Here is a 14,572-nt window from a genome sequence, read left to right on the forward strand (position 1 = left end):
CACAGCATTAATCTTCTGTACAGGTTTCACAGTGGCAGCCGTGTTAGTCTGTATCAGCAAAAAAAAATGAGGAGTCCTTGTGGCACCTTAGAGACGAACACATTTATTTGGGCATAAGCTTTCATGGTCTAAAACCCACTTCATCAGATGCATGCAGTGGAAAATACAGTAGTAAGATATACATACACACAGAGAACATGAAAAAATGGGTGTTGCCATACCAACTGTAATGAGACCAATTAATTAAGGTGGGCTATTATCAGCAAGAGAAAAAAAACCTTTTGTGGTGATAATCAGGATGGCCCATTTCAAACAGTTCACAAGAAGGTGTGAGTAACAGTAGGGGGAAAATTAGCAGGGGAAATAGTTTTTACTTTGTGTAATGACCCATCCACTCCCAGTCTTTATTCAAGCCTAATTTAATGGTGTCCAGTTTGCTGCTAAAGTAACTATAATTTATTTTGTTTTAGGAAACAAATTACAAAATCAAGGGAATTCTGCATTTCAGTGCAAGATCGAAGTCATTCATCTGCATTATTTTCTTTACCATATAGGATACAAATCTGTGGTCTGATTCTGGACAACAGCACTGCACAGAAACAAGTTCTTCTAACTAAACCAGCAGAAAAGGTCTGAAAGCCTGCACCAAGCTTTTTGATGGCAACAAGACCCAGTAACCAACAACTAACAACTCCCTGACGACAAAAATACACTAGCAGACCTACAAGTTTCAACATTTTGAGTAGTTATTTGCTCGCTTTTTAAATTTAACAACGTTCAATAAGACCAATGGAGAAACAACATACTGAAGTGTACAGCATTAACTACTTTGATGAAAGTAAAATAAGGCAGAAATGCAGTAGAAATCACTATGTACAGGTAAAACATAATAAAAGATTATATATTCCATTCAAGGAGATTCATAGACTAGCCCTTTTCCATGCTGTAACCATACAGATAACAGTATATCAGCTCTCCTTCATTTAAACAGCAGAAACCAGGCTAGAACTTTAACAGTATGCACAAAAGTTCTCTATCCAGCTGTGGCATTAGTATGGATTTTACTTTGCTATCAGTAGATGCTACAGGACTCCTTTCGTGCCCAAAGCAGAGACTTAAAAATGAAGGCGACAATGGGAGGGACAAAGAGACTGACAAGGTGCACTTTTATGAGTGCGAAATTTACTTTATATAACATTTTTAAACATTACTGCTTTCATTCCTACTCCTCCGTACCAATGCTAGTAGATCCTGCATATAAAGTACATATATAAGGAGCTGTCAGGTGAGATTCTAAGGGTCGCTATGGAATCCGTGTTTCGTAAGTGCAACTTACTGTTGTGCCACTTGGGCTCCATCTGAACTACAAATACAAACAAGTCAGAGGACTCAATTACAAGACAGTTGCATTTTTGGTAACACACATGGGACTTCACAGTATCCTACAGATAGGCTAAAGATTTGGAACTGTTTTTAGACAAGCTACAAAACACAGGTAAGGTCCTATCTATACTACAAACTGAAATCATGTTGCTAAGGAGCTAGGGAACAAGTGAATTGACAACAGGTCCCACCAATGGCTGAATTTGTAATCCAGAAGCGTTGTAAGTGCCCAATTAGACAGGGAACAAGACAGACCTAGATGACCCCTGCACCGCCCTGTCTGCAGATGTTACACAAAATAATGAGCATGTCTAAACCTGTTCTTACAGGTAAACATCTGTGGCTTTCCGGTGGCAAATAATTTTAGTGTTTTGTTCAAGGCAATACATGTCAAACTTCTACGTCCATCTATATGCAAGGCACTTTTTAAAGACATTATATTACATCACATTTCCCCCAGTCAATTACTTTTCTCCCTCTTTGTCCCCTTCTTCCAGGTGTTTCTGGTCCTAGGACTTCACGTTATTAATTTAACACTATGTGAAGTCGAAATAATACTACGACTATTTGGCATTTCTCTGAAATGAATGCACACACACTTCCCCCCCTAAAAAGTTCTTCAGTACAACCTTCAGAATCATCCATATTTTACACAGTTTGTGCTAAGCTGTGTAAGGAATCAATTTATGAGCAGACTTTGGAGTGTCTATAAATAAAATGTGGAAAGTAACATGCAGTGAAAGTGTTAGATTCAGGGCCCGAGTGGTATTAATGAAACACACGCAGAGTTAAAAATTCCATTCCAGGATTTAGAATACATGCAATAAAAACATGCATCAAATGAGAATTTTGTGATTTATATGTAGTCTCATTGTGAGGCTGTGTCATCCAAGCTAGAATACTAAACATGCCATCAACTGGCATCTCAGGGCAAACCAAACAATAAAACACTTTCAATGCTTTGGAGTTAAAAATTTGAGGTAGCATAGCAACACTGCTTGACTTTTGTTATCAGGAGACAAGTCCTGACATGTCAAGGGTATTTAAATAATCTAGACTTCCTTTACAAGTAGAGCTTCAAACTAGGAAGCTAAATCTCAACTGGTGAATTAAAATCCAAACATTTAATGAGAGTGAACTGCTGGAGTGAGGATTTCCTTTCCTGAAGTAGTGGAGTTCTAATTGCCACTTCATGTTTACGAAGGAGATTACTTGTAGGTCCTACTGAGACTTCAATGCCTGGTGTTATCAGAAAGGATCTCTCAGGTGTATGAAAATTGTAACAAAGAAAAACATTCTCTGTACACTAAGGAGAAAGCCAAGAAATCTTCTCTCAATCATCTGCTCATTAAATTAGTACCACTTAGCAATAAAAGCATGCACAAGAGAGTGAGGAGAATGTTTCTGAATTGACTGCAGAGCCAAGCACTGATGGTTTTAAAATCTTCCCAAAGGTACAATAAAACAGAACATGTCAGCATACATCATCTTTCACCGTAACTGTGCACTGGATGAGGATTAGTTAATAAAAAAACCACCTGTGGTTAGGGTCTGTGACCTGCAAGAAACACGGGCATTTTTTGTTGCTACATTTTATTGAATATAAAATGCTAGATACCCACTGATATTCATGACTGAATTAATAATATATAAGTAAGGCCCTACCAATTTCAAGGCCGTGAAAAACATGTCACGAACTGTGAAATAAGCCCTGCCCCTGAAATCCCATCTCCCCATGCTGCTGGGAGTACCCGAGCTTGGGGATCCTAGCTGTTAGTCTGGGCCGGGCTAGGAGGGACAGGAGTTGCCCTTCCCCTGCTCTCGGTGGGGAGATCAGAACCACCTCCAGAGGCAGCACAGAAGTGAGGGTAGTACACCTTCATTTCTGCACTGCAACAGACCCGGAACTGGGCTCTGGGCTTCCGGCCCCCCGCGGCACCCACCAGGGCTTCTGCCCCCCTGTATCTCCAGCCAGGGCTCAGGCCCCCATTTTTCCAGGGGCCCCCCAAATTGGCCAGGACCCCTGCGTTAATCCACCACTGGCCAGGACTAGCAGCTAGGCGCCTCCAGCTGAGGCGCTCCCAGCAGCTCCGGAGGGATTGGACCCACCTCCAGGAACCTCCTCTAGCTACAGGAAGCTCAGTGGCTGCTGCCTTCAGAGCCCAGTTCTGAAGGGAGGGTAGCAATCCTGTGACCTCCCCCTCCCACAACAACTTTGCAACCCTGCCCCGAATCCTATTTTGGATCAGGACCACCATGGTTATAACCCCGTGAAATTTCAGGTGTAAACATCCGAAATCGTGAATTGGCTAATTTTAAAACCCTCTGGCCATGAAATTGACCAAAATGGACCATGAATTTGGGAGGGCCCTATACAGAAGATTGCTATGTTCACAACTCATCCTTGTCTCACTGGAAGTCTTGCTTTCTGCTACAGATATCTTGTAGCAAGAAACATCAGTCTAATAAGGCTGTGTCCTTCAGTGAATGGAACTGGAAACCAGGATGGTCTGAGATATTTTAAAGTACTAAACACTTCCATAGCTGTCTTAAGTACCAAGTTTTTAGCTTTCATAATATCTTGTTTTCACTTCTAAGCATTATGTAAGTCAGCAAAAATCCACTGATTCATCTCTGAATACTGGTGAATCAGGGCAGAATTTTCAGAAGCCTTCTCGCTAGCTTGGAGCACTCAGCAGCTGGCCTCCAGTGATCTCACACACTATCCATCAATTTCCTTGCTGGTTGTTCCCTTAGAATCATAGAATATCAGGGTTGGAAGGGACCCCAGAAGGTCATCTAGTCCAACCCCCTGCTCGAAGCAGGACCAATTCCCAGTTAAATCATCCCAGCCAGGGCTTTGTCAAGCCTGACCTTAAAAACCTCTAAGGAAGGAGATTCTACCACTTCCCTAGGTAACGCATTCCAGTGTTTCACCACCCTCTTAGTGAAAAAGTTTTTCCTAATATCCAACCTAAACCTCCCCCACTGCAACTTGAGACCATTACTCCTCGTTCTGTCATCTGCTACCATTGAGAACAGTCTAGAGCCATCCTCTTTGGAACCCCCTTTCAGGTAGTTGAAAGCAGCTATCAAATCCCCCCTCATTCTTCTCTTCCGCAGGCTAAACAATCCCAGCTCCCTCAGCCTCTCCTCATAAGTCATGTGTTCCAGTCCCCTAATCATTTTTGTTGCCCTTCGCTGGACTCTCTCCAATTTATCCACATCCTTCTTGAAGTGTGGGGCCCAAAACTGGACACAGTACTCCAGATGAGGCCTCACCAATGTCGAATAGAGGGGAACGATCACGTCCCTCGATCTGCTCGCTATGCCCCTACTTATACATCCCAAAATGCCATTGGCCTTCTTGGCAACAAGGGCACACTGCTGACTCATATCCAGCTTCTCGTCCACTGTCACCCCTAGGTCCTTTTCCGCAGAACTGCTGCCTAGCCATTCGGTCCCTAGTCTGTAGCTGTGCATTGGGTTCTTCCGTCCTAAGTGCAGGACCCTGCACTTATCCTTATTGAACCTCATCAGATTCCTTTTGGCCCAATCTTCCAATTGGTCTAGGTCCTTCTGTATCCTATCCCTCCCCTCCAGCGTATCTACCACTCCTCCCAGTTTAGTATCATCCTTCTACGATGACCTGCCACTATTACTTCCTTGGTCACTTTCTTGAGGTTATTTCCATCTCTGCACCTCACATGGCCAAAGTACATAAGTTTGTGCCTACGGATTTCTAACAGCAGGGCCTGCTTCCCCCCCAGTAATATTTTTAACATTAACAGTCATCTTCTCTTCATTCCATGAGATACACAAGAGTCTTTGCCAGCATCACACCTTCAAGACTTCAGTTTTCTGAACTGGGAGTCGATGGGTCATTGCACAAAGTAAAACTATTCCCTCCCCCATTTCTCAAAGGTTTTTGTCAACTGCTGGAAATGGCCCACCTCAATCATCACTAAAAAAGGTCCCCCGCACCCCTGCTCTCCTGCTGGTCATAGTTCACCTTAAGTGATCACTCTTGTTACAGTGTGTATGGTAACACACATTGTTTCATGTTCTCTATGTATATAAATCTCCCCACTGTATTTTCCACTGAATGCATCCGATGAAGTGAGCTGTAGCTCACGAAAGCTTATGCTCAAATAAATTGGTTAGTCTCTAAGGTGCCACAAGTACTCCTTTTCTTTTTGCGAATACAGACTAACACGGCTGTTACTCTGAAACCAGTTTTCTTCTTGTTGCAGCATTAATTTACCAAGCTACCTAAGCATTACAGTTTTATATAAATATAGTTTATTTTCTAAAAAATAATATCAGCTTTACAGCACTGAATACTGAAGGATAAATCAGTGCTAACAGAGAATCATGCAATGATCTGAAGCTTTTGCAAAGAAAAATAACGTATAGGTATTAAAGTAGCAAAATGAGTATTAAAAGGACAACATTTAACAACGGAAAATGAATAGGACTCCTCGCTAAAAAAGGAGATAATTTCTTATACTCATACTCTACTCTTTGTTTAAACACCAAATAGCTTCTAGTTTTTCTTTACACGGCTTGATGGCGAAGTGTTGAAACCTGGGCAAGCCTTGGGTAAAGCCCATTTCACTTTAAGAGTTACATTACAGTAGGACGGACAGGGGACTTCTGAAGTAATACGGATACTTTGTGCTGACAGCCAGGTGCCAACAACCTGAATGCATCTTCAGATCACTGCTATTTCACACAGATGCTAAGAAAAAGAAATAGACTACAAAGACCTTGACTAGGCCACTTCAACATCCAATAAAAGTTCTCATTCTCTGTAATCCTAAAATACTACAGCAATACCTACAGAATCCCCCTCCCTCCCAATTACCTACACTTTTAATTTAAAGACAACACTGTAGGTTCTCAATGTAATCATACAGATTGGTGGTGTCAACAGCAGGTCCTTCTATAAGCCTACAGTTTACAATACGCATAAAGAATTTGTTTTTATATAGCATTGTCAGCTATCATAACCTTTTGCTAAAGAAAAACAACGTATATATACTAGGAAAATACAGCAGCAATTACATGCTCAGCTATCTATGAGATGACAACTGCTTGACTGGTTCTCATGGGTGACTTTAATTATTCTGATATCTGCTGGGAGAGCACTACAGCGGTGCACAGGCAATCCAGGAAGTTTTTGGAAAGGGTAGGGGACAATATCCTGGTGCAAATGCTGGAGGAACCAACTAGGGGCAGAGCTCTTCTTGACCTGCTGCTCACAAACCGGGAAGAATTAGTAGGGGAAGCAAAAGTGGATGGGAACATGGGAGGCAGTGACCATGAGATGGTCGAGTTCAGGATCCTGACACAGGGAAGAAAGAAGAGCAGCAGAATGCGGACCCTGGACTTCAGAAAAGCAGACTGACTCCCTCAGGGAATGGATGAGTAGGATCCCCTGGGAGAATAACATGAGGGGGAAAGGAGTCCAGGAGAGCTGGCTGTATTTCAAAGAATCCCTATTGAGGTTACAGAGACAAACCATCCCGATGTGTAGAAAGAATAGTAAATATGGCAGGCGACCAGCTTGGCTTAACAGTGACATCCTTGCGGATCTTAAACATAAAAAAGAAGCTTACAAGAAGTGGAAGGTTGAACAAATGACCAGGGAAGAGTATAAAAATGTTGCTCGGGCATGTAGGAATGATATCAGGAAGGCCAAATCGCACCTGGAGCTGCAGCTAGCAAGAGATGTTAAGAGTAACAAGAAGGGTTTCTTCAGGTATGTTGGCAACAAGAAGAAAGCCAAGAAAAGTGTGGGCCCCTTACTGAATGAGGGAGGCAACCTAGTGACAGAGGATGTGGAAAAAGCTAATGTACTCAATGCTTTTTTTGCCTCTGTCTTCACAAACAAGGTCAGCTCCCAGACTGCTGCACTGGGCAGCACAGCATGGGGAGTAGGTGGCCAGCCCTCTGTGGAGAAAGAAGTGGTTAGGGACTATTTAGAAAAGCTGGACGTGCACAAGTCCATGGGGCCGGATGCGTTGCATCCGAGAGTGCTAAAGGAGTTGGCGGCTGTGATTGCAGAGCCATTGGCCATTATCTTTGAAAACTCATGGCGATCGGGGGAAGTCCCGGATGACTGGAAAAAGGCTAATGTAGCACCCATCTTTAAAAAAGGGAAGAAGGAGGATCCTGGGAACTACAGGCCAGTCAGCCTCACCTCAGTCCCCGGAAAAATCATGGAGCAGGTCCTCAAGGAATCAATCCTGAAGCACTTACATGAGAGGAAAGTGATCAGGAACAGTCAGCATGGATTCACCAAGGGAAGGTCATGCCTGACTAATCTAAACGCCTTCTATGATGAAATTACTGGTTCTGTGGATGAAGGGAAAGCAGTGGATGTATTGTTTCTTGACTTTAGCAAAGCTTTTGACACGGTCTCCCACAGTATTCTTGTCAGCAAGTTAAAGAAGTATGGACTGGATGAATGCACTATAAGGTGGGTAGAAAGTTGGCTAGATTGTCGGGCTCAACGGGTAGTGATCAATGGCTCCATGTCTAGATGGCAGCCGGTATCAAGTGGAGTGCTCCAAGGGTGTGTCCTGGGGCCGGTTTTGTTCAATATCTTCATAAATGATCTGGAGGATGGTGTGGATTGCACCCTCAGCAAATTTGCGGATGATACTAAACTAGGAGGAGTGGTAGATAACGGTGGCAGATAGGGATAGGATACAGAGGGACCTAGACAAATTGGAGGATTGGGGCGAAAGAAATCTGATGAGGTTCAACAAGGATACGTGCAGGGTCCTGCACTTAGGACGGAAGAATCCAATGCACAGCTACAGCCTGGGGACCGAATGGCTAGGCAGCGGTTCTGCGGAAAAGGACTTAGGGGTGACAGTGGACGAGAAGCTGGATATGAGTCAACAGTGTGCCCTTGTTGCCAAGAAGGCCAATGGCATTTTGGGATGTATAAGTAGGGGCATAGGCAGCAGATCGAGGGATGTGATCGTTCCCCTCTATTCGACATTGGTGAGGCCTCATCTGGAGTACTGTGTCCAGTTTTGGGCCCCACACTACAGGAAGGATGTGGAAAAATTGGAGAGTCCAGCAAAGGGCAACAAAAATGATTAGGGGACTGGAACACATGACTTATGAGGAGAGGGAACTGGGATTGTTTAGTCTGCAGAAGAGAAGAATGAGGGGGGATTTGATAGCTGCTTTCAACTACCTGAGAGGTGGTTCCAAAGAGGATGGTTCTAGACTATTCTCAGTGGTAGAAGATGACAGGACAAGGAGTAATTGTCTCAAGTTGCAGTGGGGGAGGTTTAGGTTGGATGTTAGGAAAAACTTTTTCACTAGGAGGGTGGTGAAACACTGGAATGCGTTACCTAGGGAGGTGGTAGAATCTCCTTCCTTAGAAGTTTTTATGGTCAGGCTTGACAAAGCCCTGGCTGGGATGATTTAATTGGGGATTGGTCTTGCTTTGAGCAGGGGGTTGGACTAGATGACCTCCTGAGGTCCCTTCCAACCCTGATATTCTATGATTCTATGACTAAGGGAACGCTGACCAGCACGCTAGGCCACACTTGATATCCTACACTACTTACACAAAAGCTATGTTAAAAGAAAGTTATGTAGTTGCGAAGTCCAGCATGTGAAGTTAGGAAATGCCAGAATTAACGTTTCCTGTGACCTGAATTTGGCCCCCTTGTGCATGTGCACTATGGCACAGTCTTCAATTATGTGATCAGACTTTCTTTGCACAGTACATTTTCCTCTCTTCTGGAGGTTTTGCTCTGCTTGTACGCTGCTGGGGCGAGGTACGGGGGCACGGTGAGCACAGTGCTCAAGAAATGTTGAAGGATTTTGGTATTGTGCCAAAAAACCCAAGCTGTGCTGTGTGAAAAACAGATGGGCAACGGCAATTTTCATAAGTTTGTAACTAGGCCAATTCTGAGCAGATTTTCATGAGGCCAGCAAAACACACTTCCCTGACACCAAGACCATCCCCATACCATATCTGAAAGGTCTGCTGCAATAATAGAGTGTAGAGTGCTTCAGAAAGGGTTCCAAGAATCTATTATTATCTGAAGCATTAAGCAGCCTAAAAGTAGAGGCAGCTTTTGTTCCCCAATAAGAAAAGCCAGATCTTAAAACTTCCATCCTGACAGCCCCATGGCACATGTATATGGGATCTAGGTTTACAGTTTCATCAGAAGGATGCCAACTTAAGCAACACACCAGTCCTCCAGCACTGCATGGTGTTGTCAGCACTTTGGGTGAGACCCAAACCTTCTAGCTGACAGGTAAGGATCTGTATTAACGTTTAGTATTGTCAGCAAATAGGCATCACAATTTCATGTGATAAAGGGCTCAGCTGCATGATCTATTTCCTTTTAAGTCCTATGTGAAATACTAGTAGAACAGCTACTCACTGAGATCCTCCGCCAGCTGGACCCTTTTGCCCGTTAGTAACTTAACCTTCTTGTCACTGTCCTCAGCAAAGTCTTCCAGCACTTCCTTTACATTCTTCTCCAAACGTCTGACTGTGAAAAATACATGTTAAAAGACTAGTGAATTCTTTGATAGGAAAATGTTTAAAATCAAAGGAATGTGCTTTCTTCTTTGCTAACACTACTTTTTTCATCCCCTCCAAAAAAGAAAAGAAAAATTCCTGGTTTTTTGGACTTGTGCAGTTTGTGGGGAGATATGGGCAAGCTGAGTTCACACATGACAATTTAAATAATGCATTCAGCTTCCTAAGCCGATCTTGCCAGAAGTTTCATAAAATCTACGTATTTGGTATTAAAATATTAATTGCACTTAATTTCTAGTGTATGAAACGTGATATCTAGACACAGTTACAAACCCTGGTCTTCCCTAGAAACTCACATTTGTGCATTAATAAATTAATACCATGACAACTACTAATAATGAACTTCCGGCCATGAGTCACAGGCTCCCCTCAAACAGCCTTTCAGGGAAAGCCTGAGCAAAGAAATAAACCCTGCCATTTGCCCTGAAAAATCAACAATCCCTAAACATAGGGGATTTTATCCCTAGATGGACAAATCTAGTGACTGTCATTTTCAATAGCTCAGCTGATCTCCAGTGCTGGCTTGGAGCATAAAGAGAGGGTGTTTCTAAAATACACAGGACCTAACCATAAGGGAGTCTAACTTGGATCCCCCAAGGAAGGCTGTTAGAATCCTGTGGAGCCTAAGGATATTGTGCTGAGTGTGTGAAATGCCCAGAAGAAAAAGCCTCAATCTCTTTTAACCAGTGAAGGCGGACAAAAGTACTCTTGGGTACCACTGTTATCTGGGGATCCAACAGGAGCCTAAGAACCACTGTACTGCAATTGCAAACTGTTTGAGAAATACCAAATACCATTGCAAACTGTTTGAGAAAAGTTCCTGAAGTGTAGGGGTCTGATGTTCCCTGCACCATTTCCTCAGGCTCTTTTGTTTTACATGGGCACAGTCTTAGCCGATTAGTTCTCATCTAGACCAGATGCTTGGGAAGCCGAGGGAACTTCCGGTGTAGGAAACATGAGAGCTCAAGAGTTGAGTGATATCAGCAGGATGATGGCAGTGCAGCTTTAAGAGCCTCATATATACATCACCAACATCAGAAATAATAAACACGTTAAACAAGTAGCCTTAGGCCTCTCGTTGCCCACCAAAACATGAAACCAAAGCCAGCCTTCTATTCCAACAAACTAGAAAGTAACAGAAGCTTATTAACCTTAGCACTGTGTTACAAACAGGACAGTCGCTATAAGCCTCACCTTCAGTGTTAGTAAGCTGCTGCCTCAGTGTGTTTGCTGTAATCGCTAGCATTCGCTGTATGCGCCAGAACAGAACCACGTCATTGCATTCGAGCTGAAACAGGTAGAGGAAGGTGTTAGCGCTTCTTTTCCTTCCTTCCTTCCCCCAGGGGGACTCAACGAACTGTGTAGTCCCTTGAACAGAAAACTGAGGTTGCTCTGACATAATTCTTGAACACACTGACTATAGCATATACACATTAACTCATGCAAAGACATATAGAAAAGATGTGCTGTGCATGATGAAGAAACATACCCACAATGCCTATGCCAAAGGCCACTCTCAGTCTTGTTAAATATTTCTCCCACTCCCCCTGCATCCAGTTGTTCACCTTTCTCCAGTGGAAAGGGCCATGAAGGGTCAGCACAGGAAAGTGACCTGCAGGCACTACATACAAACTGGTACTGGGCACATGGCGCTCTGAAGGCTGTATTATACCAGCTTGAAGGAGACAGGCAAACTCCAAACTTTGTCTTGCTGCCTGACGAAAACTTATGAAGAACACGTGGGAGCTAGGGGTTTGCACAAGGGCTTGCAGGAGATACCCAAGGCCCATGGGACGCTCCAGCTTCATAGAGGGGTTACCAAAGAGGGTATAAGACAGAGGAGGAGTTGATATATGCACTCCTGCTGGGTTGCTGCCTGTATTCCTGACTGCATGCCTGGTGCCACAGGATGGCAGCTCCCAAACTCCTCTCTGAGACCCCATCCTGTGCCACAGAGCCCTGACAACAGCAGTCCTGTAGAGAGGCTTCTGTGGTAGGGACGAGGAGGATTTCGGACTATGTTAATTGATTCTTTCCCTTTAATCATAGGGAGATTCTTTTATTTTAGCTTTTTTGGCAGTTTCTCCTTTATTTCAACACACTGATTAAAGAGCAACCCCTTCCTTTTGTGCTGCTGCAGGCAATGCTGCAATCATCAAACTTCCAACAGTTTAAAATACAAATCATACATGAAGTTACAAAAGGTGGCTCTCTAAACATCTCAGACATTTTCCTCATCTTTATCATCCCATAATTTTAAGTATAAATCTGTGATACACGTTGAGCCATTTCCATATCTCAAGGGATGACGTCCATTATCATGATCAAAAACAGATTTCCAAAACACTGTTTGCATCAGAACAAAACTGCCATTTCTCTCTAAACCTTCCATTTACAAATACTGGAGGCTCCACTGATATGCTAAAAGGTTCAGTAGAGGAGGTCTGATTGCTACCTCTGTGGTTGACTATTAAAAATGAAAATTACTTATATATGGCCCACATTTTATTGTGCCAAACATTAACCCTTATTTTTATTTCTAACACTACTGCTCCACCCTCTTCGCAGAAAAGCCACTCTCCTTAGTAACAAGGCTTTTCCTCTACTACAGCTTTGAAATCTAAAAGTCAACAAGGAAAGCAGACATTAATGGGAGAAGTGGGGGCAAATAATGGATACCAGCAAGACGCCAACAGTCCGTGAGGGCTGTCGTAACATTAAATTGTCATAACACACTGAAGAGTTAGAAGAAAAGGAGTACTTGTGGCATCTTAGAGACTAACAAATTTATTTGAGCATTTGTTAGTCTCTAAGGTGCCACAGGTACTCCTTTTCTTTCTGCGAATACAGACTAACACGGCTGCTACTCTGAAACCTGAAAAGTTAGAGTCAGGTAAAGAGATGCTTAGTTGATGACTGACATCTAGTGGACATTTTATGTAATTACCACTTAATGGAATTTTGTCCATTGAAAGCAGACATAGCCAGCTGGGATTAAAAATACCATACTGATTATCTAAAAGCATATAAAGAAACAGATTAATTTAAAAATGGTTGCTTTCTTTTTGGCTAGATCTCTATAGACATTGAGGCTGTTTGCATTCCCCAAACTGCAGTATCCATGTGTTCCTCAATTTACCTCAGAGTCTACAAAATGCCTTTGGTAGTAATAAAAGCCTCTTCGACACAGATTACAGTGGCTCAAAGCTGTCCTCAAAAAATGTCTTCTATAAACTTGGTGCCACGTGTCTTTAATCTAAAAAGAAAGTGGTTAAAATTCATGGATAAACTACATAAGCATTCTCCAGTTAATATTTTATGTATTTTAATAATCACATTTCACCTTAAGCACATGAAAAAAGTGCAGAATTGATTTGCACAATCCCTTTCCCTGTATACATTAGCCGTTATGCAGTTATCAGCTGGTGAATTAATGAAAGCTATACAACATATAATCAACATCTTAACTGAATCCAAGGAAAACATTAAAAAGGATTCTGTCAAATAGCATGTTTACATTTCTATTCTTCAATGTTTGCAGCATGCTCTCAGAAGTTTAAATTATTGTGTGCAGACATTTGTAAATGGCATACTGTTATTCTGAGTTACATGCAAGTTACAGGTCACACTCTGCGAAGACTGTCATTTGAGCACAACAGATCATAGAATCATAGAATATCAGGGTTGGAAGGGACCCCAGAAGGTCATCTAGTCCAGCCCCCTGCTCAAGCACTTTGAATGCCATACATTAGTTAACTTGCTGTTTAGACAGAAAAGGGCACAGGGAAGTATATTAGTGGATCTTAGATTTATGAAGAAACTACACGCCTTTAGAACTTTTCTTAATTAGGTTTATTTAGACCCCAATCCTGCAAACTCTTATCCATGTACTCTGCTTTCTTATCAGAGCAGCGCATTCTAGTAGATGAAGCACGGTTCTGAGACTCAGAAGAAATGGATTCTGTTCCTGACTGCCACTAGCTTGCTGAGTGACCTTGGGCAAGTCATGTCACTTCACCTCTCTGCCTCCGTTTCTCCCATCTTTAAACAGGGGATAATGCTACTACCTCCTTTTGTAAAGTGCTTTGAAATTCTCTGATGAGAAATGCTGTATAAAAGCTAATTATTAATTATTATTATTATGTACTTAGCTTGAGTAGTCATGGTAGTAAAGTTAAGTAGGTGCATAAGTCTTTGTAGGATTGGGGCCAAAGTTACTACAAAAACAACACAGCACTAAAGAAAATCTCCATGTACCTAACACTGACAATATTTGAATTTTCGTATATAATTAGTTTTTTAAACTGCATGTTTAATGAAATGAAGGGCCTGGTTACTTTAAGGACCTTACACGGTTACAACTGTAAACCACTTCCCAAAAGATTTTCACCGTGGTGACACAGTCCCCTGAAGAAAGATGCTCCCTTTCGATAGAGTTAACTTCAACCTCTTTGGCTGATTCATCTCACGGATATAAATAGATGAACTTCAGTCAAAGTCAACTACACATACAACTAAATACAATTCACAACGTCTTCGTAAATACCAGAGGATAGGTTTAATCATTCCTCTGCCCCCTGTGGAAGATTTGCCTCCACTACACAC

The 14,572-nt window shown here is 42.5% G+C and overlaps 1 protein-coding gene across 4 annotated transcripts in view; it reads right to left on the minus strand.

The window, feature by feature from the left end:
• The window catches only part of OPA1 (OPA1 mitochondrial dynamin like GTPase), an 83,683-nt gene that overhangs the window by 19,034 nt on the left and 50,077 nt on the right, over positions 1-14,572 (minus strand). For all 4 annotated transcript variants that reach the window (XM_084638786.1, XM_084638784.1, XM_084638785.1 and 1 more), the window contains 3 exons: positions 13,107-13,223; positions 11,162-11,255; positions 9,807-9,917 (listed from right to left, as the gene is read on the minus strand). In XM_084638786.1, the coding sequence (XP_084494912.1) occupies positions 9,807-9,917; positions 11,162-11,255; positions 13,107-13,223 (322 nt within the window). The remainder of the gene's footprint in view (positions 1-9,806; positions 9,918-11,161; positions 11,256-13,106; positions 13,224-14,572) is intronic.

This window comes from Lepidochelys olivacea (assembly GCF_965140295.1).
Source record: "Lepidochelys olivacea isolate rLepOli2 genome assembly, chromosome: 9".
In the NCBI taxonomy this organism is placed as follows: domain Eukaryota; kingdom Metazoa; phylum Chordata; order Testudines; family Cheloniidae; genus Lepidochelys; species Lepidochelys olivacea.